The sequence below is a fragment of the Carya illinoinensis genome, chromosome 10 (assembly GCF_018687715.1).
Source record: "Carya illinoinensis cultivar Pawnee chromosome 10, C.illinoinensisPawnee_v1, whole genome shotgun sequence".
Lineage (NCBI taxonomy): Eukaryota > Viridiplantae > Streptophyta > Magnoliopsida > Fagales > Juglandaceae > Carya > Carya illinoinensis.
In genome coordinates, this window is record NC_056761.1 from 14,456,064 (window position 1) to 14,473,818 (window position 17,755).

The 17,755-nt window shown below is 34.5% G+C and overlaps 1 protein-coding gene across 3 annotated transcripts; it reads left to right on the plus strand.

Moving 5' to 3' along the window:
• Positions 1 to 714: 714 nt before the first annotated feature.
• Positions 715 to 7,749, plus strand: LOC122279342 (LRR receptor-like serine/threonine-protein kinase EFR). 3 transcript variants are annotated; one of them, XM_043089941.1, is made up of 6 exons: positions 716 to 1,682; positions 1,784 to 1,927; positions 3,402 to 4,046; positions 5,280 to 5,390; positions 5,531 to 5,900; positions 6,527 to 6,843. In XM_043089941.1, exons 1-5 carry the CDS (start codon positions 830 to 832, stop codon positions 5,881 to 5,883), a joined length of 2,106 nt encoding a protein of 701 aa, XP_042945875.1. In that variant the 5' UTR covers positions 716 to 829; the 3' UTR covers positions 5,884 to 5,900; positions 6,527 to 6,843. The 3 variants fall into 3 exon arrangements, with proteins under 3 accessions (XP_042945874.1, XP_042945873.1, XP_042945875.1); XM_043089940.1 differs by lacking the exon at positions 6,527 to 6,843 and adding an exon at positions 7,040 to 7,749 and having other exon boundaries at positions 715 to 1,682; positions 3,402 to 5,390; XM_043089939.1 differs by having other exon boundaries at positions 715 to 1,682; positions 3,402 to 5,390.
• Positions 7,750 to 17,755: the final 10,006 nt, after the last annotated feature.

Below are 17,755 nucleotides of genomic sequence, written 5' to 3' on the forward strand. Positions count from 1 at the left end.
TATAAGTAATATATGCCAGCGATTTCTTTGTCAGCGATTCAAAAATCGCTGGTAAAAGCCCAGATTCTTGTAGTGATTATTTAATTATTTGGCTACGTCAACTATATATAAAAGAAAATTTCTAATATCAAGTAGGTAGATAGAACACATATAATAAATTTTAAAATTAAAATATTATAAATAAAATCTTTCTATTGAAGTAATATATACGGATGATGTGGTCTACCAACTTGAGAATATATAGAATAGTCTATTTCAAAAAAAAAAAAGAGAATATATAGAATAACTCTATATAAAATGCGATTCTTTTAACAATTAAACCATTTATAACTTTTTATAAAATTCTGAGAACAAACTACGGAATTAGTCCCGTCTTTCTACATAAATATAATGTTATTTTTTCTTTTGATTTTTAATTATTGATGAATACGAAGTTTTATCAATTAAAAAAACATTCTGCTTATTATTTTCTATCTACAATATCACACATTAATATTAATTTATTATTTTTCTTATTTTATTTAAATATATATTGGTATATAAATATATATTTAAAGAGAATCATAAAAATGATCAATCATGATATACGTTGTAGCTAGAGACGATAAATATGATTCAACTATTCAACAGACACGTACACGACGTTGAAGAAGAAGTAATTAATTAATTTGATGGTCGTGACTCGTGGGGCTTTTCTCTCCTAATCGTAATTTCGGGACGATGGAATCCCTTTAAATATAAGTGACGTCTCGCTTCTTCTTCCTCTCACAGTCTCACTGCAACAACACCACTATAACTTCAAATACCTCAACCAATATATACGCTACTCATGGCGGACCCAACTTCTTTCCTCTTCCTCCTTTCTATGACGCTGCTTTTGCAACAATCTTACCCATTTAGCTTTGCTAATGCAGAAATTCTAAACGTTACCACCGATAAATCTGCTCTTTTTGAATTGAAAGCTCACATTTCTTCTAAGGACTCTCATCATGTTTTGATAAGCAACTGGTCCTCCAACACTCATATTTGCACTTGGGTCGGTGTTACCTGTGGTTCTAAACATCTCCGAGTCAAAGCTTTAAACCTTTCCTACATGGACCTTATAGGTACCATTCCTCCGCACATTGGAAATCTTTCGTTCCTGGTTAGTCTAAGCATAGGCAACAACAGTTTTCATGGTTCATTGCCTAATGAGTTGTCTCGTCTTTATCGGTTGCAATTCCTAGACTTGAGTTATAATGAATTCAGTGGAGAAATCCCAGCATGGATGGGTTTGTTAAACAAACTTCAAATATTGTTTCTTCATGGTAACAATTTCGAAGGTAGTATTCCACAGTCTCTATCTAACATATCATCATTGCAGTGGATTGATCTTTCATATAACCAGCTTTCAGGCTCCATACCTTCCTCTTTATTCAAGATGCCTACCTTGCAACAAATTGTCCTCCGCTCAAATAAGCTTTCAGGTCCAATAACCTCCATCTTCTTCAATGCGTCTTCACTACAATACATTCACCTCGGTCATAACAAGTTATCTGGTGGACTACCGACGTATATGTTTGATCTTCTTCCCAACTTACAATATCTTTCTATCTCCCAGAACCATTTCTCTGGTGTACTCCCAGAAATAGGGAACTTAACAATGCTTAGAGAATTAATTCTTTATGACAACAACTTTGAAGGTACATATATATGTTTAGGTTTAAATGATCGATTGACTATTATATTCTTTAGTTGGTTTGCAAACTCCAAAATTAATTTCTGGATCTTAAATGTTTCACAGGTACAATTCCATCCTCGTTGCTGAAGTGTACACAGCTGCAATATTTAGATATGTGGAATAATAATTTCACAGGAAGACTATCCCCAGAAATAGGGAATTTAACTATGCTTACGTACTTATATCTTGCCCAGAACAAGTTTGAAGGTACGTATGCTCATAATTAGTCTTGTTTTAGCAAAATATACATGGTAAATATCAAGAATGATTTAGTATGCATGATTTATGATCATATCTGATTAAGTACCTTTTCAATTGAAAGCACAAAAATAGTTTTCCACAACATATATATGTGCATGGAAACTAAAAGATTTTACTGTAGTCTAGGAAAATAAAATGCATATAGAGGATAAATAATCCTTTATTGCCCCTTTCTGAACGTCATTCTTTCTTATTTTTCATTAAGAAAGAGGACTTTTTTTATAATCGAGGATCATACTCTTATCCGTTAATAGCGCATGAAATCAATAACTAGTTGTTGAAAGTGGCCGGAATGATCCGAAAAGGAAAATGGAATTTTAGGTAATTAATTAGAAGTAGACAGTTATAATAAAGTTTAAAATAAAAATTTGGATATTGAACAGGTAGTTGCAATCCAACTCATTTTATTATTTCTTTCATTTTCAGTATAGATTCACAAGCTTGTTATTGTTCATGCCCCCAATATGGTAAAATCCCTGTGTACGTGTATTAATCATGTACAAGATCAGTTGCTTGAGGAAAAATCTATGGAAATATCCAATGATAATATTAAATCGATCCATGAACATATCATTCCCTACTCATATATTTAGAATTATGGATTCCATATCTAATTAACATGGTATCATGCGTCCATAGCAGGGCTGAAAACTGAACCTACCAATTTTTTTCTGTTTTCAACTTGGAGCAAACCGACTGGGGAAGAGAGAACCGGCAGGACTAGTTCCGGCTGATTTGGCTCTTTGGGACAAGAGATGAGAGAGAGAGATGGGAGAGGAGAGAGATATGCCAGCCAGACCGAATGGAGGCCGGTGGAGGCCGGGAGAGGCGAGATCTACGTGAGGTCTGAAAGATGATAGAGATAGAGAGAGGACGATGTAGTGAGTGAAGACTGAGAGAAGAATGAAGAAATGAGGAAGAAGATCATGAGAGCTGGGAGGGATGGCATTCGGGTCCCTTTTTTTTTTTTTTTTCTTAATCGCAGGGTGACAATTAACCGATGCTATTTGAATCATTAAACCAAAAAACTTTGTTTTTATTATTTTTTTCTAACTGCACGGTAATAAAATGATGCTGTTTAACTTAAACGGTATTGTTTTATTTAAGAATAAAATAAATATATATAAAAATTTAAATCGGAACCGAACAGATCCATATCTATTAATTCTCTCGAGTTAAACTGTTCTCCACCAATTTCTCCACCATAAACATGGCCAACTTATCGGATAAATAAATTAAAGTGCCGCTTTGTCAATATTTTAAATCTTTGTTCTTATCTTGGGCTCTTTTACAGTCAACTATATTAGTTGAAATCTTAGTTTTTTTGCATAGGAATTATTATTCATATACTTGTATGATTTACCATATGCACCTTTTTTAATAAACATATATACGAATTATTATTCATATACTTGTGCAGGTGCAATACCCAGTCAAATTGGAAATCTGCAAAAACTAGAGCTATTCGCTGCTGACATAAACTATTTATCTGGACCGATTCCGTATGAGATCTTCAATATCTCAACTTTACAAAAAATTTCAATGGTATCAAATAATCTCTCAGGTCACCTTCCATCAAGTACAGGCAGCCTTTTTGTTCCAAATATTCAGATCCTTACTCTTGGTGATAATGAATTGAGCGGAAGGATTCCCAACTCTATTCTCAATGCTTCACAGCTCATCATGTTAGATTTAAGTCATAACTCATTCTCAGGCTCAATTCCAGAAGCAATTGGTAATTTAAGGTTCCTCGAGGTTCTAAATCTCGTATCAAATAAGTTGACAATTTCGTTTTCAGAACTGAGGAGCCTTTTCTCTTCTTTGTCAAGCTGCAAACATCTCAGATTTTTAAGTTTGTCCAAAAATCACTTGAATGATGTCCTTCCTAATTCAGTTGGGAACCTCTCAACATCTCTTCAAAGACTTCACCTATATTATTGCAATATTAAGGGCAACATTCCAGAAGAGATTGGCAATTTAAGTAGCTTGATTGATTTGAGCCTACACCACAATGAACTGGGAGGACCTGTTCCAACTACAATTGGAAGATTGCACATGCTCCAAGGTTTGGTTCTTTATGGTAATAGACTAAAAGGTTCAATTCCATATACGCTCTGCCATTTAGGAATCTTGGATACACTAAATTTAGGTGGTAATGAGCTTTATGGAAACATTCCAGCATGCATAGATAACATGACTTCACTACGAACTCTTGACTTGGGTTTCAACCAATTAACTTCTTCAATTCCTTTGAGGTTGTGGAGGCTTACAGATCTCTTGTTGGTTGATTTATCATCAAATTCTCTTAATGGTCCTCTACCTTTAGATATTGGGAACCTGAATGTCTTGAGAGCATTAGATTTGTCAAAAAACCAAATAACAGGTCGTATCCCAGTTACAATTGGTGGGCTAAAAAATATTGTGAATCTATCTTTGGCAGTCAATCGACTAGATGGCTCAATTCCTACATCTGCTGGTGAATTGGTAAGCTTAGAGGTTTTAGATCTTTCCTACAATAACTTATATGGAGAGATTCCCAAGTCCTTAGAAAAACTCTCAAACTTGAAACATCTAAATTTGTCATTCAATAAACTACAAGGAGAAATTCCTTCCAGAGGACAGTTTGTACACTTCCCAGCTACATCTTTCATGTCAAACAATGGACTTTGTGGTGAGGCTCAAATGCAAGTCCCCCCATGCAAAGGAAAAAAGGCCATAGGATTGCAAATACTGAAATATGTCTCAATTACAGTGGGGTTAGTGGTACTTGGAATGTGTCTTGTATTTTTCTCAATAAAACGCCGTAAGAGGAATGCTAAATTGTCACATGACACAAATTCAATGCCTTTAGCAACATGGAGGAGAATTTCACATCAAGAACTTATTCGAGCAACAGAAGGGTTTAGTGCAAACAACTTACTTGGAGAAGGGAGTTTTGGGTTTGTTTACAAAGGAACACTCTTAGAAGGTACAACTGTTGCTATAAAAGTTTTAAATTTGCAAGTGGAGGGGGCATTCAAAAGCTTTCACATAGAATGTGAGGTATTACGCAATATTCGTCACCGGAATCTTGTCAAAATCATTACCGCTTGTTGTAACATGGACTTCAAAGCTTTGGTATTAGAATACATGCCTAATGGGAACTTGGATATGTGGTTGTACTCTGAAAACCGTTGTTTGAATATGTTACAAAGGCTAAGCATAATGATTGATGTGGCAAGAGCAATAGAATACCTTCATCTTGGTTATGCAACACCTATTATTCATTGTGATTTGAAGCCTACCAATGTCTTATTAGATGAAGATATGGTTGGACATGTCGCTGATTTTGGCATCGCCAAACTCCTTGGTGATGGAGTTTCTCTAACACAAACAATGACTCTCGCTACAATTGGATATATGGCACCAGGTGAGGTTAAGTTCCACATTTACCATTCTAGTACTCTCATAAAAACACATATATTGTTCTCTTTTGGTAATGTATTGACCATTTTCATTTTAGTACCATATAATTATATTTTCTCATTGTAAGTTGTAACATATGTATAGAGTATGGCTCTGAAGGAATTGTTTCTACAAGGGGAGATGTGTATAGTTATGGCATTTTATTGATGGAAACTTTCACAAGAAAGAAGCCCACAGATGATATGTTTACTGGAGACATGAGCTTGAAGTGTTTGGTACAAGAATCATTAGCCCTTTCTGTACTTGAAGTTGTTGACACCAATTTGTTAAGCAACCAAAATGATTATCCTGCAATGGAGGAGTGTTTGCTATCCACCATGGGATTGGCTTTGCATTGTTGTGCCGACTCGTCTGAACAGAGGATTGGTATAGAAAATGTTTTAGCTACACTCGACAAGATCAAATTGAAGTTTCTCAAAGATATTACTGGACACTAATCTTGTGAGAGAATAAGGTTTGTTTATACTACTGATTTCATGTTTATGGCTTTCCATATGGTAATATTTACAGTAAATTGGGACTCTTCGAAAATGACTTTTTTATGGTAATTAGTTTGTCATGGGACTTACTAGCTAATAGAAGTTAGAAGTTTACATATGTTGCAGCCGATGACTGGATTTAATATCATTAGCATCCAATGGGTTTTGAAATCATATTTTAAGCAATGGAGGCAAGCAAAATCATTGTTTCACTCTGGTGGCATAATGGGAGAAGAGTTTTTTTTTTTTTTTTGGTGACGTTCGTATATATCATTGTCTGTAGACATGCTGACTACAAAATAGGGAAGAGTGAGGGTGGTTTCAAGTATATATGAAATCTTACCTTTTTCTCTACATACAGTTACTTGAAAATAAGTACATAGTAACATGAATTCTTGCCATTTTGTACCCAACTATCTTCAAAATCATCATTATTATATCATGAAAAAAAAGTCAGTCTAAGGAAATCATTACTCTGCTAGATTTATGTCTACTATACAAGAATTTGATCAAATGGTGGAGAACCTCAACCTAAGCTTTCTTTTATTCACTGGGAAAAAAATTAAAATACTTATGCGAGTCAATGATGTGATTTATGCAGGTTAGTTGTATTTTCTCTATTTCTCAAAAGACGTCAAAAGATTCATATTAAATGTGTTGGCCGGACAATTGTTTCAACAGGCCTTTAGCTTCTCTTATTTTGTTTTGTCTTTACCTTAACCGGATTGTTTTATTTTGTATGCAGGTATGTTTTGTTTGTTTTTGTTGTTTGGTCTTAGTTTGTTTGTGTAATGTTTAGATTGATTTTAATATTGGTTTTAACACCTGGGTTGGGATTTTATGTTTATTTGTAACCCTCAGGTGTTTTTGGTTGTAACCACGGTATTCATCCGCTATAAATGAGGGTTATCAATAAAATTAGAGTACCGTCCTCTTCTTAAATAAAAAAAAAAAAATGGCCTTTAGCATTATGCGTTGGTTATCATGATTTGGTGGTCGAATAACTTAATATAATGGGTATGCTCTGCTAATTAGATGGGACGATATTAATGGACTACAGATATACAGAGATTATATCAATGAAATAAAAACGATTGTGTGTGTATGTCTACAGTGCAATATTTGGGATTCACCTCACCTCCGAGTGGTCACCAACGTTAACCACGAATGCATTGGGAATAGAATTACATTGACCCACTGTCCTTTATGCTGCACCTGAAGGCTGGAGATCCCATTATATATAAGGAGGCTCAAGAGGCAGTGATCAGAATGAGACGGCATGCCCATTGCTACTTCTGGCACTGGACATGGCGGATACAAGTTTGCAGCTAGGATCTATAAACCTGATCCCAAATTCATGGCCTTTTCCACAAATCCATCTTCTAATCCCAAGCTCACTGATATATTCCTTCCATCAAATCTCCAGCTAGTTTTTGGGTTCTTTTGCCGTACTTAGGCCAATGAGATCTCTCTGTGGCAATAAATACAAGAGCCAATTGAAATTAAATTGACATGGTTTCACTGAGATAGAAACTAGGAAGCATATTATCCAATATCCAACAAATAAAACAGAGTTTGAAGCCCGCTCCTTGTTATTATATGGGTAAATATTAGTGATTTAATTGAAGTATTTTCAAGTAAGTCTATAACTAACTGGTTTTCTATTTTTTACTAGTTAGTTACTTTACTTCTTTTACCTTTACGTTACCTTTACGGCCTTAGCCTTTAGCCTTTTAGATGTATAAAAACAGAGACCGATGTAACTGTAACTCCATTCATACTATACATAGAATAAATTTCTTCTCTCTGTCGAATAATTTTACATCCTCATCTTTCTTCCTCTAGGGTTCTGTCCCTTTCTTCGTTGCAATGCCAAATTCAACCTCCGTTAAGATGTATGGTGATGATCAATCAGCGAATCCCTTTCATTTATAGAGTGCAGATTTGACTGGTTCTATCTTGGTAATTTCTCAAGTCCTAACGGGGGATAATTACCACATATGATGTAGATCCATTCAAATAGCTTAGAAGGCTAAGAACAAGATGGGGTTTATCAATGGAATCATAAATCAACTAGTCGATTCCAATCCTATGTATGAAGCATGGGAGCGATGAAATAATATGATACTGTCTTGGATCTTGAATTCTGTATTGAAGGACATTGCAGGGACAATCATATATGCAACGACTACAAAAGAAATGTAGGAAGCGTTAAAGAATCAATTTTCTAAAAGAAATGGGCCACAGATTTTTCAATTGCAAAAGGATCTTGCTTCACTTTCACAAGATCAGTTTTCTACAGAAAATTTAAGTTCTTGTGGGATGAACTTCTTAACTACAACCAATTCCTACTTCAATTAAGTCTGTAATAGTGAAGACTTTAATTTTGGGAGATATGACCTCAGGGCCAGTACTATTAGACGATATGTAGTTCATGGGTGGATGCGGTACATGAGCAGAATACTTCTACACAGTCGAGATTATAACACGATCCAAATAGGATTTCCCGTCGATCTTGTTGTTTTGCTCATGAAGTTCCATGAATTCCTCAAGGGATGGTCTACTTCAATTTCTCTGGCATGCTTGAGCTGGGTGAAGAAGAATACACGTTTAATAGTCATTTTCATGCTTTTTATGTCTTTTCTTCACTTTTGTAGAGTGAAGTTTGAAGCTTCCATCTCCAGCCCTTGGAGCTGTCATCGCCTAGCACACATCTCGTGGACTTGTTCCACAAAATACATTACAACCTAGTCTCTCCCCTAAACAGAGTGAAATATCCCCATACCATATGAATTGCAAATCTATGTTGATTTTTTTGCTCCTTTATTTTATTTGAAAGTTCTATCTACCATTGATTTCAAGGATTTTAATTTTTTTTTTTTTTTACTTTTTTTAAAAATGGTCCTTTTATATCATATCAAAATATGATAAAAAGATACAAATACTAAGAAGGATAAAGTTAAATGTATTTAAGAAAAATTTACATAAAACTTACTTCTCTACTAGTCAGTTATTAATAAGCTGAAAATTATGAAATTTAAATTTCAAAAGAAAACTAATAGAATGAATCTTGTAAGTAAAAATGTAAGTAAAAGAGTAAGTATATGTAGCTACACTTAAAAGAACAATGAAAAACACTTTTCTAAAATTTCTAGGTTGGTTCAAATTAAATAGAATATTTTTTGGACCAACGATGCCCTACCTTCGGTCGAGTAATCTGGAGGACTTGACACGAGTTCAACATATCTACCAAGTAGATTCCTTTTAAACTTAATTTTTTTTTTGTATGTGCATTTGAGTCGTTTTAACACCATGCCTAATTACAGCCTCAATCAAGGCCACCTTTTAGACTAATGATACCCTATCCTCCATTGAGTAATGTGGAAGACTTGACACGAGTTCAACATACCTTCCAGATAGATTCTTTTTAAAAGTATAATTTTTTTTGGCATACATTTGAGTCTTTTTTTTTTTTTTTTGGCGTATGTGCATTTGAGTCATTTGTCACCTTATTACATCTTAACCATAAACTCCAGGAAAAACAAGGTGAAATCTCCCTCATTCCTTCTTTCCGAAACAAACCTAACAGTTTCCTTGAAAGTTAACTGGTGTTGAATTTGCTGCAATAAAGAGAGAATATACTGCCATAACAGTCTAACATGAGAGCAAAATAGAAGAGCATGTGTCACATCCTCTCCACTCGCCTGACATAAACAACATATATTTGCCACATCAATTTTTTTATGCCTCAAGTTTTGCAAAGTTGGTAGAATCTTTTTACTAACTCGCCATGCAAAGATCTTTATTTTTCTTCGAACTTTCATTTGCCATATACCCTTCCATATTCTCTTATCAGACATGAGAGATGAACTTTCCCCATTACCACCAAAACTTAGATTTTGAATCAATCGATAGGCACTTTTCATAGTAAAGTTCCCACATGATTATTCATTCCAAATCCACTTATCCATGTAATCATTGTTTGACAACCTGATCTGAAAAATCTTATCAGAACATTTGGATTGAAGAGATCTTACTTGACATATCTTCCACGATCGAGTAGCCTGGTCAATAAGAGAAGCCACTGTTTCTTCCTCTTGTGCCTCATTAACTGAAATCCCATCTAAAGCTAGCTGTAAACATCTATAATTTGGCACCCAAAAATATTTCCAGATTTTAATATTCTCCCATGTACCAACTCTCCACCAACACCCTGCCCATAACCACTCCTTAGCTTCAAATATCCCTCTCCAAGCATAAAAAGGATTAGGACCCAACTTAGCTTGAAAGAAAGAACCATGTGGAAAATATTTTGCCTTGTAAATTCTTTGTAGCAAAGAGCCATTATTTTGCAAAATCCTCCACCCTTGTTTTGCTAGCAAAACCACGTTAAAGAAATATAAATTCTTGCAACCCATTCCACCTCTATATTTCGACATGCAAAGCCTTTGCTAACTCATGCAATGCACTTTCCTCTCATCTTCCTTTTGCCCCCACCAAAACCTAGTCATTAACCTCTCCAATTCTCTACACAAACCCAAAGGTAATTTGAAACAACTCATAGCATAAGTAGGCATGGATAATGCTATAGATTTAATAAGAACTTCTCTTCCTCCTTGAGATAATAATTTTCCTTTCTAACTTTGCAATTTAACCCAAACTTCCCTTTTAATAGCCTCAAATGCTCTAGTTTTAGATCTCCCCACTAGGTTAGGCAAACCTAGATACTTATCACATTGCTGAAAAGTTCTAATACCCCACAAACCAAGAAGCTCTTATGTCTAAAATCTGGAACATTCTTAGAAAAAACCATACCAGTCTTTGTTTTATTAACCTTCTGACTTGAGGTTAAATCTAACCTTTGTGGATGAAAAGAGACAAGTGTGTTTCTTTCATGGGCCTTCACATATTTCAAAGTCTACAGGAGTTGGTTTAAATCATAATCCGTTTTTTTCGCATCTATCTTACTACTTTCCTTTTGATCTTTTTATTGTTAATTAAAATAAAAAAAGAGTTTGTCTCTAGGATGCTTGACTGTAGAGATTGAATTTTATCTTTCTATGAAGGGTGAGGTTGGGTTTCTGTTTAGACAGAGAGTGTTGTCTCTTAGATGTTTATCTTAGAGAATATCGGCAATAGTGAAGACCAGACCAGTCAAAAAAGAAAATAGTATATTGGTAGAGCTCCAAATACATTATTTTGGTTTATGATGTCATGTTTGACATAGAAACATCACAAAATGTATCCGATCATGGATGTAAATTTTTCTAATTAATGCATGATGACAGTTTCCCTTAAAAAAAGTATATATTTAAAGCACTTTCAAACATGTTATATCTTTTTGGAAATAAAGTAAAAAAGTGTTTTCTGAGCTAGGAATGTCAATTATTTGATTTTTTAAATATTACCATATCATTGAAAATTTGAAAGTAGTAATTATCTTAAAGTTGTATATATATATTTTGCCCATTGATAATCTTTTAAAATTTATATTACATTCTACATTATTCAAAAAAGTATGCTTTTCTTCGAACGTAATGTTTAACGTATTTTAAATTAAAAAATATTTTAATATGTAACATCAAAATAGTCTAATTTTTTTATAAAAAATTTTAAATTTATTTAACATTTTTTAATACTCTTAACGCAAAATCCAAACTGACCATATTATTTCTTAAAAGTGAGTTATCTAATGTGAAAATAGGTATGAAGAGATAGGGAACATTATATATCACATATTGTCTGCATTAGAGTATAAAACATAACCCATCCTGCCTAACTTACTATTTAGGACAAGTTTGGGGAGTGATATGAAATGAAATTTTTTTGAATACTAATAAGATAGTTTGTGAATATTAATGAGATAGTTTAAGTTTTGGAAAAGTTTTATGGAGTTTTTAGAAAGGAGAGAGAAAAGTTTGAATAAAAATAATATAAAGTTAAAATATTGTTTAAAATATAGTTTTTAAATATTATTTTTGTTTAGGGATTTGAAAATGTTAAATTATTTATTTTTTGAAAGTTTGAAAAAGTTGTAATGATTAGTTTAAAAAAATTGTAATAATTAGTTTGAAACTATTTGTATTTGAGTGATGTTTGAGAATGAGATAATATGAGATGAGATGCGATGAAGATTTTGGGATAAAATATTTTTCCAAACAAGCCTTTAATATTCAAGTTGCTGTCATCATTTCAACCAAGGTTTTAGAATTTCAGATGTTGCTGGCCTACCAATTTGAGGAAATTTACTTAATTAAGAGCTAGCCTATTTTATTTAATCCCAACTACGTTTGTTGCCTACAAATTTTTTATGATAACATGTAGTAGTATATCATATTATAATTATAATTATATATATATTACGTTAAGAACTACAATAACAAAGATTTTTTGCAACTAAAAGTTTTTTCCTAGCTAGCATATACCTTTTTTGCAACAAAAGTCTATTTCTAATTGCAAATGTGGCCATCAATTGTGACGAAATAATTTTCTTGCAAAATCATTGTTGCAATTAACCTCAAGTCTGGAATGCTAATTTATCCTACAATGATTTTGAGACAATAGTAATGACATTATGCAGTTTCAAAAAGTTTCTATTCATTAGCGATGATTTAATTTTGTTGAAAAAACAAGTATGCTCATTCGCTGTAAATAGATTTTTCTTTTTTGTTGCAAATAACTATTTGCAATGAAAGTATTTCAGTGCTAACATATCATTACCATTTCGTTGGTGTAGTACATTTGCAACGGATGCAATTTGTTGCTTGAGTCTGTTTGCAACGAATGCTATTCGTTACTTCAGTAAATATGCAATGATTCAAATTCATTGCAAATTCACTTTTGCAATGAATAGAAATTGTTGCTAATGTATATTTGTAACAGTAAAATTTGTTGCAAAAAATGACATATTTTGTTGGTAAAAGACCAATTGCAACTGTTGTCATATCCTCTATATGGACAATAGCAAGGAGAATATATATATATATATGCATTTGCAATGAAAAAAAATCGACAATTCTGAAAGGATGATAACAAAAAATGTTCGTTGCAAATAGTCAACTGCAATGAACATTAATCTCCTTCAGTTATGACATCCGAAAATTGTAAGTGCTTTGCCATATTAATAGCAAGTCTAGTTGCAAGCGCTTTTGCTACTACTGGGATTGTTGTGTCAATTTCCTTTATCCATATTTCTATTGCATTCCCTTTTGAGTCGCGACATACTACAGAAGCCCCTGAAGATGAAGACTTGGCTACCGCATTGAAGGAAATGCTTACATGATCGGGATTAGGATTTTGCCATAGTAGTAATTGCTGGTGAATGCTCTTCAATTCCCAAGCCTTTAGGTTTTCTTGATAGGATAAATCTAGTTGTTCCTTTGCTTTCTAGAGAGATAAGATTGATTGATTGTGGACTATATCATTTCTCATTCGCCAAGTAAAATCCAACATAAAAATAGCAAATAATTGGAAAGGATGCACTTCCTGTGAGCTTAGACCCAATTTTAGCTTTGGGTTGAGAATGATAGAAATCCAATCCTGTATTGTCGTAATTGCCAAGAAGGAGATGTTTAATGGCCACTTACTTTGAATCTACGTGTCTTAAAAAAGGGCACTCAATATAGAGATGGAGCAGTGTTTCTTCTTGCTCATTGCACAATGGGCAACTAAGGGAAGGCAAAAATGGTAAGAAACTCTTTAGTCTTCCTTTGGTGGGGATTATATCCTGGAGAATTTTTCATAGGAGGAGCTTGTGGTGATCATGGATTTTTAATTTCCAAGTTTTCTCTAATGCAATATTTGGGATGTTTGCTTGGAGAGCATTGCCGATTTTTGCTACCAGGTGGTAGGTTGTTTTAACTGTGAACTTCCCACTATGGTTTTTGATCCATATGCGGCAATCGTCTTTGAAGCTTGTACAAGGCAATGGTATTTTTAGAATTTCTCTAATGCTTTCATGTTGAAAAAGAGTATTCGTTTGCATGTTCCAAGAGTGGGTTACTTGGTTGATGAAATCTGAGACTTTGAGTAATGGAGATAAGTCCATGATATGATTGAGCAATATTGGTTTGAAGTTTTCAAGAGAAGGTATCTTGGGTCTAACCAAGCTCTCACTGATGTACCATTAGAGTCTGGTAACACATACCTTGTTCTAATAGTTTTCGAGTTTGTAGTAAATTCTTCTACAAAATACAGTCCATGGCCTTTGAAATTACTTGCCAGAATGTGTTTGTCTTCAAGTATTTTTTTGATAGAAGTGAGTGCCATATATTTGTACTTGGTTGGCTTATTTCCCATCCCATCTTGGCTAGTAGAGCAGCATTCATATTTTCCACCAATCTCAATCCCAATCTACCTTATTTTTTTTGGTTGGTAGATCGATTTCTAGGATTTCAAATAAAGCTTGTGCTTTTGATCCTTCTTTGTTCCCCACCAAAGATTTTTAAAGCTAATATTCATCAACTTACACATAGATTTTAGTAAAAGATGTGTCAACATTTGATATGTGGGTATTATGCTTGCCAATGTGTGAATGAGCATCGTTTTACCTGCCTATGATAATAGTTTTGGTTTCCATCTCTCTAACTTGTTATTTATTTTTTCTAACAGCTTGCTATAGCTTTCTTTCTTGGACCTTCCAAAAGAGGTTTGAATTCCTAGATACCTCATTTTGGATTTAGTTTCTTTATACTCTAACTTCTCTAGCCCTTTTTGTTGCTTGGTTTGTGTTGCCTGTGATGAAGATTGAGGATTTTTTTATTATTGATTCTTTGGCCTAACCATGTCTGGTAATTGTCTAGATTCTCATTTATGGTCCTTGCTACACTTTCTTCGGCTTCCCAAAAATGATGAGATCATCAGCAAAAAATATATGGGAGATCGGCGGGACAATTTCTACTCAGTTTGAGGCCTTTCATGTTGCCAATGACCTCCGACCTAACAATTAATCTTGATAGAACCTCCATGCATAATATAAACAAAAATGGTGAGACGGGATCACCCTGTCTGAGGCCTCTCTCTACTTTGAAAAAATCTATTGGAGAGCCACTTATAAGGACCGAAAAGGATGCCGTCGTTATACATTCTCTGATGAGATTGATCCACTTATTGTTATAGCTTATAGCTTTCATTACTACAAACAAGAAATCCCATTCTATAAAATCAAATGCCTTCTCCATGTCTAGCTTGATTGCCATTTGGCCCGTCTTCCCTTTTAATTTCTTGAGATGGTGAAAAAGCTCATGGGCAATAATAGAGTTCTCCTTTATGTTGCGACCAAGAACAAATGTTATTTGAAGAGGAGAAATTATACTTGGAAGGGTTTATTTTTTCAAACAATTTGTCAGGATTTTTGTGATGGTTTTATAGATAACATTGGTCAAACTAATTGGCTGGAAATGTTTTGGTGAACTTGGATTTGGTACTTTTGGAATCAAAGTAATGTTTGTATTGTTTATATGTTTTAGTAGCTTCCTGCTTCTAAAGAAATTTTGGATTGTTGCAATGACTTCTTTTTTAACAATATTACAATAATGCTTGTAGAAAAGAGCTGTCATACCATCCAAACCTAGAGCTTTGTGGTTTGGGATTTGTTTGAGCACCCTATAAATTTCTTCTTCTTCTGGTATTACTGTTAAACAAACATTTTCTTGATCTGATATTTGCTTTTGAAATAAATTTTCGAGCTCTAATGGAATGATAGGTTTTGTAGAGGTGTAGATGGCCGTGAAATGATCTATAAAAGTTAATTCAATAATATCTTAATCCATAGTCCAGTTACCTAGACCAATCTTGATAGAGTTGATTCCATTGCTTCTTCTTCGGATTGTTGTTGAAAGATGGTAGAACTTTGTGTTTAGATCCAATGTTGTTAGCGAATTGATTCTTGACTTCTGTCGCCTTAGTGTTTCTTCATATTTCAATTGGTCTTGAAGTTTTATTTGCAACTAACGTTCTTTCTGAAGACCACTAGGACTTGGTTGGGCCCATTGAAGATGAGTGATCTTTGATTCTAATTGTTGGATGTTCTCTTGAATTCTCCCAAAGTGTACTTTGTTCCAATGCTCGAGTGCTTCTTTTGTGGCTTTAATTTTGCTGCAAAGAACCAACAGGGGATTACCATTGACCTGTTTACACCATGCTTCTTGGATGATTATACAACTAAGAGGTTCTTTGGATCGGAATTCTTGAAATTTAAAAAGGATGCTCTCTTTTGTACTCTCACTGTACTCAACAAAAGGGGATGATGGTCTGATGTCTTGAAGTGAGAAGTTGAAAAGTAGTGTCAAGAAACAATAATCTCCATTTTGCATTCACTATTCCTCTATCAAGTGGTTCTCTGATAAGGGCTCTTCTGTGTAGATTATTAGTCCAAGTGAAAGTGGGTCCCAAGAAACCTATATCAAATAGTCCATGAGTAGTCATCAAATTTTTCAAACCACCTATTGAACTAGAAGTTACCGGACGCCCCCTGTTTTTTCTAATTGATTCACTAGATCATTGAAGTCCCCTATGCATAGCCAAGGACCCGGGTATGAGTTGTGGATGGTGTCTAAAGAGGCCCAAAAATGTGCCTTTTGTTGCCATCGTACTGGAGTATAAACATAAGTGGCTAAGCAAGGAAAGTGAGAAGGGTAAGAGTATACCAAAATAGAAATAGCAATAGTATTTATATACACCGGTTCTATATCTACAAGATAGAAATAGCCCTCCGTTTTTTCCTAAGGCAGGGTAATTAACAAAAATATGGAAACCTAAACTGATTACTATACTATAAGTGCGTATGTTAGGCATCACGTTTTCCAACAAAAAGATAATACTAGATTAAATTTCTTAATATTGGCCCTAATACCTCTAATTGCTTTAGGATGGGCCAGGCCCCAGAAATTCCAAATTAGTGTCTTTATAAATCTAAAGAAGGCCCAAAATCCCCCACCTTGCCTGCAAAGTATACGACTCATTTTTGGTGTAGTCCTTTTTTTTTAATTTTCCCAGTAGCTTTGTTCTGCATGGAAAGGAGCATTTGAGACAAGTCTTTATCCTCCTTGCTAATATTGATTCCCATAGCCTGTTCAATCTGATGATCCTTTGTAAGCTTCGGCATTTTGCTTTTAGTTTTCTACTCTTCTTCAATTGTCGAGAACATATTCCTTTTCAAAGGGCTAGGGACACTAATCTGGCCATCAAGAAGGACAGGGTTGGGCTATGACAAATCTGTGACTTGCTCAATTTGGATTGTGGGGATAGGCCTTTCAAAAGACTTGAGCCCCTAATAGCTACTGAAAATAGGTGAGAGAAGTGGGTTTGCTTGAGTAAAAGAGACCACCGTATTAAACTGGCCCTATTTTGATTTAGCGAGGCCTTGGGAGACTTGTGTGGATAGAGTTTCTTAGGACCCTATAGAAGTCTGAATCAATTTTGGGCCCATTGATGAAGACCTACTTGAGTGGACCGAAATATGAGAATTAAAGGACCCAACCCATTGAGAATGCTGAGCTTTAAATCTCATAACCATAGTGTGTATCTGCTTCCAGTTCTTAGACCATGCATCAGGGTTCAAGGCAGAGAGGTAAGTGAAACTCTGAAGCACCGATTCCATCAGGTTGCTGTAAAGAAGCTACTGTTCCGTCAGTTGGGAGTGAGCGTGACTCAATGGATTGACTGATGCGAACAGGTTCGAAGGAAAGGTATTAACTTCCTATGTAATGGGGGACTTGTTGGTTGTTGAAGAGACTTTATGGTCTATAGTGATCTGATGAGGGATGGTGAACAGTGAGCTTGTGGAAGAGCCGCTTGCGAGTTTCATTCCCTTCTGGTTTCTAGTGCCATC

Bases quoted from the DNA above. Each gene is read 5' to 3' on its own strand.
- LOC122279342 (XM_043089940.1), top strand. From the start codon at position 830: ATGGCGGACCCAACTTCTTTCCTCTTCCTCCTTTCTATGACGCTGCTT. The intron at 1,683-1,783 runs GTACATATATAT...AATGTTTCACAG, and splicing joins TTATGACAACAACTTTGAAG to GTACAATTCCATCCTCGTTG. The intron at 5,391-5,530 runs GTGAGGTTAAGT...ACATATGTATAG, and splicing joins AATTGGATATATGGCACCAG to AGTATGGCTCTGAAGGAATT.